At 30.2% G+C, this 15,923-nt stretch overlaps 1 protein-coding gene across 1 annotated transcript in view; it reads right to left on the bottom strand.

The window, feature by feature from the left end:
• LOC145268248 (WD repeat-containing protein 20-like) overlaps positions 1-15,923 on the bottom strand; it is a 98,325-nt gene that overhangs the window by 55,789 nt on the left and 26,613 nt on the right. The window contains exons 2-3 of the mRNA XM_080123580.1: positions 15,065-15,247; positions 2,642-3,895 (exon numbers count right to left, since the gene is read on the bottom strand). Coding sequence (XP_079979706.1) covers positions 2,642-3,895; positions 15,065-15,247 — 1,437 coding nt within the window. The remainder of the gene's footprint in view (positions 1-2,641; positions 3,896-15,064; positions 15,248-15,923) is intronic.

The following is a 15,923-nucleotide window of genomic DNA, read 5'->3' as shown; positions in this document are numbered from 1 at the left end:
CATTCGACGTTGTGAACATTGAAGTCACCACATACGTGAATGTTAGCTGAAGGATAAGCAGATAGGACTTGGTCAATTTTCTCAGATATGCTTTGAAAGATAGTAACTCCGCTGTTATGGGGGCGATAGAGAGTAAATATAAATGCCGTAGTGTGAGCTAAAGCAACCCGGAAGCACATATAGGGTAAGTTAGGATCTTCCCGGGAGATGTCCCTACCACATGGAAAGTTATCCCTAATATAGGCACATATTCCATGCCCATGGCGATCTTGGGGGTCAGATTTAGAAGTTAAGTTAGAGTATCCTGTAATTGCAAACTCTTCTAGGGAAATAGCCTGTTCAATGCCAGTTTCACTTAAAAATAAAAGGTCTGGTTTAGTCTCCTGTAATTGGGTTTCAACCTCTGGAAGGTTAGAACGTAAAATATTTATTTTATTAATTCATTATCCTCACTCGTTTTATTTAAAAATGTAGTTTAAAACATATTCTAAATAATGATTCCATTTTCTTAACAGTACGGATTGTTTTGATGATGGGACCTTCTTAACAATTCACCGAAAAACTTTTAATAGCGTCAATTTTTCAACTTTTAAAGTCATTTCCTCAAGCAAAGATAACGATTTTGAGAAAAATATTTTGTGTAGGTCTTTTCTATGTCAAACCCCAACTATCATCACCATTGCCTCACGTGGGTTCCAAAATCGAACTGCCCTACTGATCCATGATGATAGTTGAACCTAGTACAATATATATATATATATATATATATAATATAAAGTTGTGTGTCTGTGTGTGTCTGGTCACGAATAGGCTCCTATATGGTTGACTATTTTAAAAAACTGATTACATATAATGATAGAAGATGTTTCGAGACACAGGAATGGGTATGTTTGATCTGGCAGAACAGTGGTTCATTAAAATTGTGGGGTCTGCGTTCGTGCCTGGTCCACAAAGTATGGAAATAAAAAATTTAAAAATTAAAAAAAAAAAAACGTTTACAAGTGTTTTTGATATAGATGTACATAAGAATACTTTGATAAGTATGTTTTAACTTGAATAGGGATGGTATAATAAAGTTGTGGGGTCTGCGTTCGCGCATAGCCTCCATAGAATGAAAATAGACACACACTTTAATAAAACTTTTCATATCAATCTGCGTAAGTATCCTTTGATAATTATGTTTCAGTTTAAAGAAATATGATATAATAAAATTATGGGGTGTTCGTTCGCGCCTGAACTCCATAGAATGGAATTATGTCACAAAGTTTAACAAGGTTTTTTAATATAGATCCACAGAATATTGTGATAAGTGTTTCAGTGTGAACATGTATGGTATAATAAATTATGGGGTTTATCTATTTTATTTTTACTTTCATCATATTTTGCTTTGGTTTTGATACCCTCAAATTCGAAGCTATCTCATTACAACCCTTCCTTTTCATAACTTACAATACTTTCATAAATCAGAGTCCATTTTCTGTAGGCTGTTTTTGAACCCAGTCAATGACGGGTACTTTTGCTAGTATATATATATATATATATATTTCTGTGGAAATATTCTTTATTCACTTATAATACATTTTTATATATAATAATCCTTCTTTAAGAAGCTCGATGTAATTACAGAGCATATAATGAATGAATGACAAAAGTCTAGATTCCAAAATTCATGATGTTGACCATCTTACAATTTATTCCTTTAATTCAGTTGACATTTACAATTCTTGACAGTATCTGTTTCGTAGCACAAAATCAATCACTTAATTATTATATCAATTAGTGAATCTATTTTGCCCTTAACTCATCAGAAGAAATAGCAACAATCAATCCTTCACAAGGAAATGAAATATGTTTGGAGATTGGAGATGATTAAAAAAAATCCTGGAAATTGGAAGAGAAGTTGCAAATACCTTATTGCTTGCTTACATTACACCATTTTGAATATATATATATATATATATATATATATATATATATATATATCACTTGGTGATGGGATGATTTTAATCTTTTTCTCTAATTCTGATACAATTACCGATTCTGTTTTAAATTCCTGATTCTGATACAATGACAGATTCTAATTCTAAAATCTTGTAAAAATGTGAAATTTTGTTTGTTGTTGTTGTTGGTGGTGGTGGTTATTTAAATGTTGATATAATTTTCTTTTTAATTGGAAAAACTTCTTAGTTTTCCCTTTTATGTATCGTGTCAAAGATTTCGATTAACTCATTTTGATATTTTCATCTATATTTTGCAGCTGCACCAGCAATAGAAAATTAAGTTTTAAACAAAAACAAAAAAATAAAAATTGTTTTTAGAATATTTTTTTTTTTTTTTTCCATTTTTACAAAGGGGTCACCACATGTCAAGACCCGGAGGCCACTCAAGGATAAGGGTTAATTGTGTGTACAGTAGTCATTGGGACAATAGTGTAGTAATCATTAGTCGTGGAAATTTGGTATAATTGAATAGAAAGATATAAATCAAATTCTCTTGAGTATGATAGTTGATAATCTCCGATTCGTACGTTTTTTTCTCCATCAATAACAACAATAATAATAATAATAACATTAAAAAAAAAAACACGGATAAAAGTTCAAAGAAGAGAAAGAAATGTAGTCTTACTACAAGAAGAACTTACCACTTTCCCTGGCCGAGCCCATGTGTAAACGAAGCCTTCCTGGCATGCTGTAACAATGCACTCCTCTCTAAAAACTAAAGCTGTTAGGCGCTCATGTGCTATTTTTTTACATATAAGAGGTTCCAAAATTGGAATTTCATCTAAGCGTGGACAAGCGGGAGTTCCAAGCAATTTTAAAGACTCATCAATTGGCCGTATAGTGGTTTTTAATAAGCTAACTTTTTCGCTGCTCCTGCCAGCCAAACTTAAATTTCTCTTATGTTCCTTTTTATCATGATCTTTATCTTTTCTGTCCCCAAGGGACAAAGTGGCAAATTTTGCAGTGATATTAACAGAAGCATTTGGTAGCGAATTCCCATCAACAACTGGCACCTGTGTGTTCAAGGAATTAGACTTTTGAGAGTTCGGCAGACTATTACAGCGTGGCATATAGTTAAAAACATTTGGTCCGATAATCGTGCTCGTCCTTGCACGCCCTAAGGGTTGTTTGAGAACATCTTCCGTCAGATCCCAAAGGCATAAAATTGTGTCCTGGCCAACAGAACCAAAACGATACGATGTAAAGTTTGTTGTCCGACTGTCTGTAACACTTTTATTCGACCCAGTCCGTGACCGATTTAACGTGCTCGTCTCATGACCAGAATTTTCAATTTTCCCCTCATGGTTGTGTATTGTCCCATAGTGAAACTCTTCATCGCTACCACTAAAATCACAGCCTTCAGTGTCAGAAAAATTTGACGTATAGGGGTCAAAGGCCACCACATTAACCCAAGACCGATGTCCTTCTCCCCTACAAATAACCTTTTTTTCATGAAATGACCAGACAGTAACTAAATCATCCTCTCCACCGGTCACTAGGTATTTTCCGTCAGGAGACCAACACACGCAAAGAAGTCCACCAAAGTAGCTCTTCATGGACCCGACAAGATCCATGGAATCATAATTGAATACTCTGAGGTATCCATCTTGTCCGACTACAGCAAGGAATCGTGAACACGGAGAGAAAGCAAATTCATTAATAGGCCCCTGTCCAACCAGCCAGCGGTATAAGGGATTCCGTGTACTTTTGGTTTTACATGTGTATATTGCATAGCCTTCACCTTGTTTGAAAGGCTGGTAATGTGGGGGTGCGCCGCCACAAGGAAGGTCTTCATTGTAGACGTAGATTTGTCCACTTGCATGCGAAACTAGAAATTGGTTGGGTGATCCGGGAATCCATTTAATACATGTCACTTTGCTTTTGTCTATCAACCTCTGAAATAAATAAATTGGGGAAGAGAAACAGATAGTGAAAATGATTTCAATTTGTATAAAATTACAAAAATACAAAAACAAAAAACAAAACAAAAAAAACTTTAATAAAAATAAATTAAATAACAGTTATTGAAAAAACTAGAATGAACTAGTTTGGCCACATTAAATATGATAAAAGACCTTATGGTAAACCTCTAAAGTTCTAAACTTATCAGATCTGCAGTCATTTAGAGCTTCCTTTGCAACATGTGGAAAGATTGGCAAAGCATTTTTAAAAAATAGCACGATAACATAAGTGCATGAGCACTAAAAATGATTTTCTTTATAAAACTAAAACTATTTGATCAATTTATGTGATTTTTAGAATATGATATTTTTGTTTAGTCACAGATGCATACATCATACAGATTTTTCTTTACTTTTGTTTTTTAATATATGGACAAAAACCAAAATGTCTTCTAGGATCAAAATTGCCCTAAGTTTTTTTTACCTCTTATTTCAGATGAAAAAAATATCAATTCTCCCTACATAAGTTTTTTTTTTTTCTTATATTTTGGCCATTCCTTGTTTCATTTTATTTTTCTTACATACAGAAATACAGAAAATATTTACATTGTAATATGATCGAACAATGTTTCAACTTTTACATATGTCATGATGTATAAAAGAAAACATATCAATTTAAAAAATCTATTTAACATAAAAGGTTTTGCCAGGTAAAATGTTAAACATTTTCTTGTAGTAAAGATAGTGGGCTTGATATACTTTTAAACAAAGCAATAATAATAATAAATTTCACCATACCAATATGTGAAATTCAAGGAGGCAAAAAAAAAATATATATAATGCAGCATCTGAGGAGAGTGAAGAAAATATGGGTACCAATAATTGTAAGAGCTCTTACAAGTTTCAAAATCTTTCTTAAAAAGAAAAAAAAAAAGCTAGGAGAAACTGGAATCAAAGGAAAGATTAACACACTACAAAAGATGATACTGATGAAAATGACTTATTTATAATAAAAAAAATTGAGTGCAGAAATCAATTCACATAAGATGGCACAGACCAACCTATGTTGAAATAGAATAATGCTGCTTTAACACAAAAATATAAAAAGAATTTTTATTTAAACTCTTATTCACACCAAACAAATGACAAAATGAAAATATCATATTCCAAAAATCACATAAGAAAAACAAATTTTGCAAGTATTCAAGGAATGCCCCAGCCATTTTTTTAGAAAAAATTTCAAAGGGAGATAACTAAATAAGAATTTATACTTACTAGGTATATATTATATTGTACCTATTTACAATGCCTCCCCACGGGACAGAGTTAGACACCAGGGTCGGTTTTTAATGTGGAGAAAAGGTACAAAAATAAAAAATTGTCTCAGTCGTGAAGGATTTCTCTACTGAAAGAGAAAGAGAAATGGAAGTGCCGCATCTGAAGAACAGATACTACACTTTGATCTTGGCCAAAAGGTTTATATTGTAATACCTACGAATTCTCATTCTTCATAAAACTAAAACTATTTGATCAATTTACATGACTTTTGGAACATGATTTTTTTTTTGTGTTTCATCATGAATATGTACATCATACAGATTTTTTTATTTTTGTTTTTATAGTGTGAATTCTGGACAAGGACTTTTTTTTTTTTAAGTTTTAGCAGGACATATAAATGTACACACGGATAACTCCCCTTTATATCATAGATTTCAAAATATTTCTATGAATGCGATTAATGGGAGTTTGTTGGCATTACAATATAATTATCAACAACTTGAATTATTAAGTTATCTTCCTTTGTTTTTTTATATGGTTTTCAAATTGGTGGACAAGACTGCTAATATTTTTTTTTTATTTATTTGCGGACTATTATCCTTACTTTTATAGTTGTTTTAATGCCGTTTCAGCCAACTATTCATCTGCCCACCATCAGGTCGTTAACCATGATGAGTTAGGAATGCTAGCTGAAACGTCATTAAAATAACAACTATAATAAAAAATGAGGATAATAGTCCACAAGTAAATAACTAAAATATACAAATTACTGATCTCAAAAGAATTCCAATGATTAAATAAGACTGCTACTCTTTTGTTACTCATAAAATTGGAGTTTTTTTTTTATTTAAAAATAAATCTACTTGATCAATTTACATAACTTTTGAAATATGATATTTTTGTTTAGTCACAGGTATGTACATCATATGGATTTTTCTTTATTTTTATTTTTTTAATATAGGGTGAATTCTGAACGCCCCCCCCCAAAAAAAATCATGAAAATTCGTTACTCGAGTTCATATTGTAAGACATAAAACAAGTTCAATATGGGGATTGAATTGGCATCCACTAGCCATAGTTTGCGGTACAAGAGGTGGCTTGTAAGTTAAGATGTGGGAGTGATGTTTCATAAAAATAAACTTTAAAAAAATTTGTTTTACCTATCTTTTTTTTAATTATATTTTTTCTTTGCTGTACTTTAATCATTTAATTAATCAAGAAAGTATCTTGTTCGGAAACAAAAAAATTAAGATTTTTAAAAACTTAAAACATTAACATTTTATTTAAAAGTTGAAACTAATCAGGTTTTGTAAATTTTTGAAATGAGAATTGATCATTTGTATTACATGGACAACTTAGTTGTTATTTTACTTAATATTTTACTTTTTTTTCACAACATTTTGGTTGATGTAATCTCCAATGTGCTTCCGGTGCATTTTTTGGGGACTCCAGGATCTTTCTGACAAACTATGTCAAAATTTTGGTTTACGATACCTAGTTTCAGTTTCCAAGCCAGATTGGAATTAAAAGCTGCAATCCTTTGCAAATTGGTGGACAAAACTGCTACTTTTTATTTTTTATTTATTTCTTTTGCGGACTATTATCCTCATCTTTATAGTTATTTCACGTTTCAGCCACTATTCCTCTGCCCTTCATCAGGTTGTTAACCACAACGAGATAGGAATGCTGAATCTTAATTGCATTCCTATCCTGTCGAGGTTAATAACCTGGCAAAGGCCAGAGGAACAGTTGGCCGAAACATCATGAAACAATAACTAAAAAGATGAGGATAATAGTCAGCAAATAATTAAATAAAATATACAAATTACTCATCTCAAAAGAATTCCAATAATTAAATAAATGGTAAATGATGAGTTTGAAGTATTACATGGTTTCTTCAAACATGAAGAAAATAAGTGCATAAACAACAGTGTAGAATTCATTTATTTTTAATTACGCTTACTAATACCTAGTTTCAGTTTCCAAGCAAACATGGACCTAAAGATTGCAAAAGAATTGATCAAACTGGAGATTGCATTTCTGAAAATCAAGTAACATCTTATGGCAAATGAGTTTGAAGGGTTAAACAGTTTCTTAAAAAAAATCTGAATAAAATTAGTGTATAGCCACTGGTGGTGCACGACTCCTGTTTTTTTTTTAAACTTCAAATCATTACTATATATTGGGTCCAATATAATATAATAAATACAAAATCTGCATTAATTAAAATATCATCTTTAAGCGTATTTTACAATCGGGCAATGCTGGGTAGCCTGCTAGTTTATTGCAATTTTAGAAACTAATGGTTTTTAGTAAATTATCTCCCTTGAGTATTAATGAGCATTATATTTAAAAAAGTTTTCATAATTTATTTATAACTAGCAGGGGGTACCCGGCGTTGCCCGGGTGTTTGTGTCGGGGGGGATTAAAATAAAAGAAAAAGTTTTGGTAGGTAAGTATGAAGGATCGAACCCGAATCCCTTGAGGCAAAGTTGGAAATTAAAGAGTGAACCAAAATAAAAAGTGCTACGTTAACCAATGGGCCACCACAAAATACTAACGGAAACACATTTGAATTTATTTAAGTATTTAGAATTGGCAGGTGCCCGTTTTAATGACTTAATTAGGTCAACTTTGACTGCGGGGTAGTATTTTATTTACTGCGAGAAAGCTTTTTTTTATTTTTTTTGCTTCCCCAAGATGTTGGTGGGGAAACCAGCTCCTCATAACAAGAGGATTGTCCAAATTGAATAGCAATTGTCTGATATAAGGAGAAACTCCGCATTGATCAAAGCTGATTGCTTTTGGACATTCTCGGCGATCGCACCAAGCTCCATTTTGCTTTTATTATTATACGAAAAAGCTTAATGCACATGCGGCGATCAAATATTGTTGAATATTTATCTTTTCAAAGTCGGGCAAATTAAATAGACAGGCAACCTCAGTTGTTAACTCGTAGATATTATCATTTAGTTATGATATAAAAAGTTTTAAGAAGTTGTGAGGCGACCGATTTGTTCTCGGAAAGAAGCCTTTCTTGGACATACACGAAAACGCATACACACAGACAAACATTTTCACTTTTATATTTATAGATTACTGTTAGTGACAAAACTATATATAGCAAAATAGGACAATAAAATCACAAATTAATTTATTATCAACTGTTTAAAAAATATTTATGCAAATTAAGTATACAAATCTTGACTCTACTGTGTATACAGTATTTATTTATTATTGATTTAAATAACAGTGGGCTGGTTGTGATAAATTTGAAAATTAAATGCCTTCTTAGTCTTGTAAATCTATACACATTCAATATTGTGTCTGATTTTACTCAAAGTGAAATCTCCAATTTCAAAATGATCAAATAAGGAATTCAGGTGCATATTACAATTACATTTATTTTAAAAAGCAAACATACAGAAAATCTTTACAGTGTATATATCTACTCTGCATGGAACAAAGATATTCCAAAAATCACATAACTTGATCAAGGAATTTAGTTTTTGATTTAAGAAAATCAAATTTTACGATTTTTAGCAATGAAGTATTTTTGGCAACTATTGATGATCTTTTACTTATAGAGAAATAGAAAAATCTCATTAGTCGAATCAAGTTGTCCACCCTTGAATTTAAATGCATCCTAAACAAATACGATGATTGGCTGCTTTCCCATCCAGCACATCATAAAATTTGATTCTTTTAAACAAAAAGAACTACTTGATCAATTTATGTAATTTTTGGAATATGACATCTTTGTTCCATGGCAGGTATGTACGTAAATATTTCTGCATTTTTTTTTTTTTTTTTAAAATATAACTTTAAATAAAGACTGGAATTCAAATAAAGGTTCATGAGTGTTCCAGAGTTCAACAGAAAAAAGATCCTCAGGATAAAAAAAATTATGCACCTAAAGAAAATCGGAGATTACACTTGACCAAAATATTGTGAAAAATACAAAAATGAGAATAATAGTCTGAATAATTGGAATGAATTATTCACATCTTAAAACATTTAAAAAAACATTTAAAGACATTTAAAAAACATTTTAAAAACATTAAAAACAAACAAAAAAAAGAAACAATTTAGTCAAGTTTTAATTTACTGCTTATAAATGAGTTTCTTTTAAAATATTTTGATAAGAAAAAAAAAGTGCTCTTGTTCAGAATCCCCCTTATTAGATAACTCAAATAAAAAAATCTCTATGATGTACATACCCATGATGAGATGCAGATATATCAAGTATTTTTATGTTTACAAAGAAATCATTTTTAAGTGATTAATGAGAATTCATAGACATTAGCATATAAATTTCTCAAGTCTGAATTATTATTGAGTTATTTCCCTTATTTCTTGAGATTATTTTTAAGATAGTGAGGCAGGACAGTTTCTCCTCTCTTACTCATAAAATTTGCTTTTCTTATTTAAAATAAAATAAACCACTTCATCAATTTACATAATTTTTAGAATATGATATTTCTGCTTCACAACGGGCACATACATCATACAGATTTTTTTTTTTTTCATATGTGATTTATATAAAATGGTTAAAAAGCAATTCGAACATTTTTTAAACATAGTTTTGCATTTGAATTACTATTAAAAATGTAAGAAAGCAAAAAAAAAAAAAATATATATATGTATAGCTTCGGAAGGTTTTTTAACTTTGAAAACTATTAAAAAAAAAAAAAAAAAAAAAAAAAAAAAAATCAACATTTTGTACATTTTTTAATCCTTCACAGGAAAATTATTGTCAATAAATCATTTGATCTCCATTTAATCACTGAATCAACTTGCTTCCTCGAATTCACAATAATCCTAAATTTTCAGGGATCATTAGTTGTTTACCATGAACCACTGTTTCTTTAAAATAATCATTTATTCATTTAAAAGACATGAACAATAAGCTTTTCGGTCTAATAGACCCTCCCTTGTTATGCAACTTTTTTTTGTTAATCATTTTTTTTCTTTAATAGAAAAAAAAAAAATTCCCTGTGATTCATAGTCAATTGAAATTTTGATCCAAACAGTTTAAAAGCCATCAAGTAAGGAATTCAGGTGCATATTACAATTACATTTATTTTAAAAAGCAAAAGTACAGAAAAATCTTTACAGTGTATCTACTTTGCATGAAACAAAGATATTATATTTCAAAAATCACATAACTTGTTCAAGGAATTTAGCTTTTGATTTAAGAAAATCAAATTTTACCATTGTTAGTGATGAAGTACTTTTGGTAGCTATTGATGATCTTACTTATAGAGAAATAGAAAAATCTCATTAGTCGAATCAACTTATCCACCCTTGAATTTAAATGCATTCTAAACAAATATGGCGATTGGCTGCTCTCCCAACCAGCATGTAATAAAATTTGATTCTACTAAACAAAAAGAACTACTTGATCAATTTACGTAATTTTTAGAATATGGCATCTTTGTTCAATGAATATGGTAAAGTTAATGTATTATGGTTAATATATATATATATAAATAATGTTCTCTTTTCTTTATTTTCTTAAAGCTATTTGACTAAAAGTTTGTTTGATCATATCTTTAAAGTAATTAAATACTTATTATATAATCATATTTTATTTATATTTTTATAACAAAAAAAAAAAAAAAAAATTTTTTTGGCTTTCTTGAAATTATTAAACATAATTCGAATGCAAAACAGTATAACAAAAAAATAATATTTTAATACATTTTTAAGGTTTTTAAAATATTTAAAAAGGTTTCTTTTTTTCATCAGAAACTTAAAATGTTAAAAAAAAAAAAAAAAAAAAGAGAAAGAGAAAATTAAGTGAATATTCATACAAAACTAAAAAAAAAAAATACCCCAAAATAATTTATTATTTAAAAAAGTAAACGGCGTATGCTGCCTAATGCATGGAAGTGAAACCTGACTAGTGGAGGTTGAGGGACATGTGTTGCATGGAGAGAAATTATATGAGAATATGATAGACATGTAATGTGAGCCTTGAATACAGGCTTAGATCTGATGACCTCAGAGGAAGATTAAATCTGTATAGTATAGGAAGATACAAAGATACAAGTTCTTGGATTAGTTTATGTAGAACAGATGAGGTAGCAGGGTTAGTTGACAGGAGAAGCTCAAGAAAAACATTAGAGAAATTAATAATGATGGACTTGAGAAAAAGAAGGGTACATGTTTAGTTTAACACTGGCATGTGTTAGATAGATTTTTGGCTTTTAGAAGATGAAAATAAAAAAAAATTCTTTTTGGCCAGGTCTTAATTTATTCCTTCTTTCAAAGCCATCCTATGTTTTCCTCGGCTTTTCCCCGTGAGCTAGACCTACCACCTCAACTATTATACATCTACTAACCCAGAAACTTTCATCCATTCTTTCAATGTGACCATATCAACAGACACCTGTTCTGCACTATACTCTCCAAATTTAAGCATCCCACCTGTTCTGCATTATACTCTCCAAATTTAAGCATCCCATACAAACCTGTCTTTTAGATTCACATTACACATCTATCATATCATCCTCATTTAATTTCTTACTATGCAACATGTATCCAACCATAGCTGGTCAGCTTTCATTTCCAAATAGCATCACATTGCACATACATTCCTGACAAATATTTTTTTGGTTGGCAGCGATAACACGTTGCAAGTTAATAACAGAAGTTCCATAAACTTCATCCACTCGTAACCTTTTCACTCACACTAGCACGTGCTCTTCTTTGTGCTCCAATGGTATGATTGAATACAACTTCTGAATATTAGCATTACAAGCGTATGCTGAACTTTCGTGGACATCGGCAATATTACATACCTAATGTGCTTCAACAATTCATGTAGAATACGATTTATGGTTGCATCTCAGAAAAAAAAAAATGGGTATATTTTGGGCCAGTTAGAGAGGATTTGCAAAATTGAAAATTGGACTGGTCCCAAAATGCATAAGTTCTGGTTGACTATAGGAATTACCATCTTTTAGAGAAATCCAAAATCTAAATGAAAAATTTTCAATTTATTTCTGAGATTAATTCATATCTACTCAATTTTTTTCTTTTCTTTGAGGGGAGTAGCAAATACCAACCATGAATGCTCGTTGGGCATTCAATGGCTATACTCCAGATTAAGCTCTCCTTTGGTGGGGAGGCAAGTAAACACCTACTCTCAATAAAGCTATATTTAAATACTACTATACTTCGTTTTGTCCATGAATAGACGCCCACTGTATGATACCACTCGCTAGTTTAAAAAAAATTGAAATTTGTACATCTGACTTTATAATTCATGGCTTATTGTAAAGGGATACATCAGATCTGACTGCATAATCAGAGAGAGCACACAATTTTACATAAGAGTACCAAGTTTCATAACAATAGCTTGAAAAAATAAATAAATACCAAATTCCTTGAAATGCAAAGGTCCGTAATTTAGCCCACTTTTTCTAAAGAAAAATGTCTACAGAAAAGCATAAATTTTGGCACTTAAAATTCTGACTTTTGAACTACTGATGGTATTTGCATGATTAAAACGGTTTTAAGCATCTTTTACGTAGCTTTTTCATGCAAGTTGATAAAATAACAATTACCTAAAAAGAAAAAAGGTAACTTGTAATGCTATGAATATAATCAATATCACGATCCAAATATATTTTATCCATATTCAAGTTCTCATTCATCCTATACTTATATAGATTTGGTCAACCAAACCAAATCAGCAGAAGTGATAACTATGTGGGGGGGGGGACATACACAAATTACTACTTCTGCATTATATGGACGGCGCCATTGTTGGGGGAGGGGTGATAACTTCAATTTATTCTTCGTCAAATAACATGGAAAATAAATAACAAGATTCGTTTTTTTTCCTGAACACAAAAATATTTGAAAACCAAAACATTTATTGTATAAAAATGTATCAATATATTTAATTGTAAAAACATTTATTGAAAAGTCTGCGTACGAAAATATAATTGTAATAAAACAATTTTTGAATTAAAAGCAACATTGGATCCACCACTCCCCACCCCCGAAACATTCTTTTAATTGAAGTAGAATTGGATTTTTTTCTGAACAATTTAATAATTTAAATGAAACATTTTTCGAATTAAAGCAACATTGAATTTTTATGTACTTTTCTTTTTCCGAAACAATTTTTGAATTAAAGTAAAATTGTTACTGTAACAAAATACAATTTTAATTTTTTGTTGAAGGGTCGACAAAGTTATATTATAGTTTTAATTTTTAAATTAATAAACAATTTGAATGGAATGAAATGAATGAACTTGGTCCATCTTTTAGTATGCATAGAAGCGCCATCTGGCGATAGTTTAATGAAAAGCATAAAAAAAATAGCGCCGTCTGTGTAATGCAGAAGTGCTCACAAAAGCTAAATATTTTGTCTTCAAAATAGATGAGGCAGAGTTCTCATCCATTTCATTTGCCTTAAGCTTCTTGTATATAAACTATCTACCTTTAATTCCATTGTACATTTTGTATTCAAGGTTGGTAAGTACAATTATCTTTTAGTTCAGTCTTCCTTTGTTTATAAAGGATTTCTGCAGAGCTGTTGGTAGCACAGTGAACACTTCACAGGTTTTCTGCAGGCTGTTGGTAGCACAGTGAACACTTCACAGGTTTTCTGCAGGCTGTTGGTAGCACAGTGAACACTTCACAGGTTTTCTGCAGGCTGTTGGTAGCACAGTGAACACTTCACAGGTTTTTTTTTTTTTTTAAATGGTAAAATGAAATTAGTTCTGTTTTGAGTACTTGTACAGTACATTCAAAAATGAAAATGTTGAAAAAGGTTATATTGTACATATTCGTTATGGAACGAAGTTCTCCAAAAAGAAAAATTTCACTTAATTTCATCAGTAATTTTTATTTTACAGTGAAAAATCAATTTGTTATTATACTGAGCAAATGTTCGATTTTTAGGAAAAAAAGCTAATAATAAAGATGGAGAGGGAGTTTCGGCGTTTTAACTGGAGTTATCTCCCTGTGGCGTGTTCAACAAATTTCATAATGGCTGACTTTAACGTGCTCTAATAAAAACGTGTTTTTCTGCTGTAAAATAAAAACTACTCGATCAAATTAAATGAAATTTTTTTTCAGAGATCTTCAGTCCAAAACGGATACGTACAATATAACCTTTTTTTGATATTTTCATTTTTTTAATGTCTTGATTAAACTGTACAAGTACCCTTTTTTGTTTATAATAAAAGTATATTTTATTTTTACTTTGAAATGCTTTTTTTACAAGTTTTTTTTTTTCTGACAGTAAAATGAAACAAGGTGAATTTAATATTTTTATTTTTAAAAATTACTTTTTTGTGTAAGTTACTCCTAATATATTTTTTGTTCATTTTAAAAATGTGAAAAAAAAAAAAAAAAAAAAATTGTTTTATTTTATTATCGGATAAAAAAGAAAAACTTGTAGTAAAAAACATTTCAAAGTAAAAATAAAAAATATTCTTTATTTTCACAAAAAAAAAAAAAAAAAAATTTTTACTATTGAAAAAAAAAAAAAACTTGGAAAAAAAAAAAAAATTGAAAAAAGAAAATTTCAAAAGTATGTTTTTTTTTTTTTAGTCTTTACCGTGCAACCAACAGCTCTGCAGAGATTCTTTGTAAACAAAGAAAGACTGAACTTGAAGATAACCACAGAAACTGTTGCATTCAACTTCCTTTCCACAAACTGAGCAATGGGAAATTTTCCTCTTTTTGAGAGCTTTCACACACAACAGCCACTGATCATCACTTTAGTGTTGGAAATATTCACTCTCAGATCTTTTACTTCTCAACCGCCATCTATTAAGTATTGCAAAAATGAATGATTGTGTGCTATTGTAGAGCAAACTGCAAAAACAGGAATGAAAACAAAAAAATGAAAGAAATTACCTCCTCATTATAAAGTTTGCTTATTTCTTGCTTAATTGGATCTATGAGTTGTACTTGTCCAGCTGTGAAACCAACTAGTAACAAGACACTCTCACATGTTGCGGACAGATGGTTGAAATCATGACAAGTAGGGAATGTTCCTTTGTAGATCCTTTTGTCAATCGGCTTTGTCAGGTCTGCAGCCTTCAACAGATAACAAAAATACATGGAAAAAAATTTAAGATTAAAAAATTATTTTTTTAAATTTTATTTTTACACACAAATTTGATAACTTAAACACTAAAAAAAAAAAAAAAAAAATAGCATGGACGTACAACAGCATGTTCATGTAATATGAAACAAATAAAAAGGATCAAATATATATTTCCTTTCAGAAAAAAATTGAAAATATGTAAATAAATGTTGAATGTATTAAAATTTGTGGTTCTTGTTCAGAATTCCTCCTGTGCTAAAAAACAAAACAAAAAAAACAATGTCATAATAAAAAAAAAAACATTTTCTATTATTTCAGATGGTATTTCTTGCAATATAAATACAAATTCAAACTGATCCAAGACTTCTTTTCTATTTTAAAATGCCGATTTATTGCTATTTAAAATGAAAGCCTGTTTTTTTTCACCAACAATTATCTCATTTTGTTCTAGCTGGGGATGGGGCATCCTGCCAGATTCTAAATGTTCATCTGCTACCTCATACATTCCAATGGGGGAGATCTTTTTTAAGATTCTAACTATCCCTTTAAATGCAATTGTTTGTATCTCTTACACTTGGTTCACCAAGTATATTTGCCAAATATTTACTGAAATCCGTTTTCATGAGTACAGTTGTGCTTATAATTACTGGAATGATGGAGATCCAG

The sequence above is a fragment of the Euprymna scolopes genome, chromosome 43 (genome assembly GCF_053919585.1).
Source record: "Euprymna scolopes isolate OS-2025 chromosome 43, ASM5391958v1, whole genome shotgun sequence".
Lineage (NCBI taxonomy): Eukaryota > Metazoa > Mollusca > Cephalopoda > Sepiida > Sepiolidae > Euprymna > Euprymna scolopes.
Note: the sequence above shows the minus strand (reverse complement) of the source record. Positions and strands in the feature narration are given on the sequence as shown.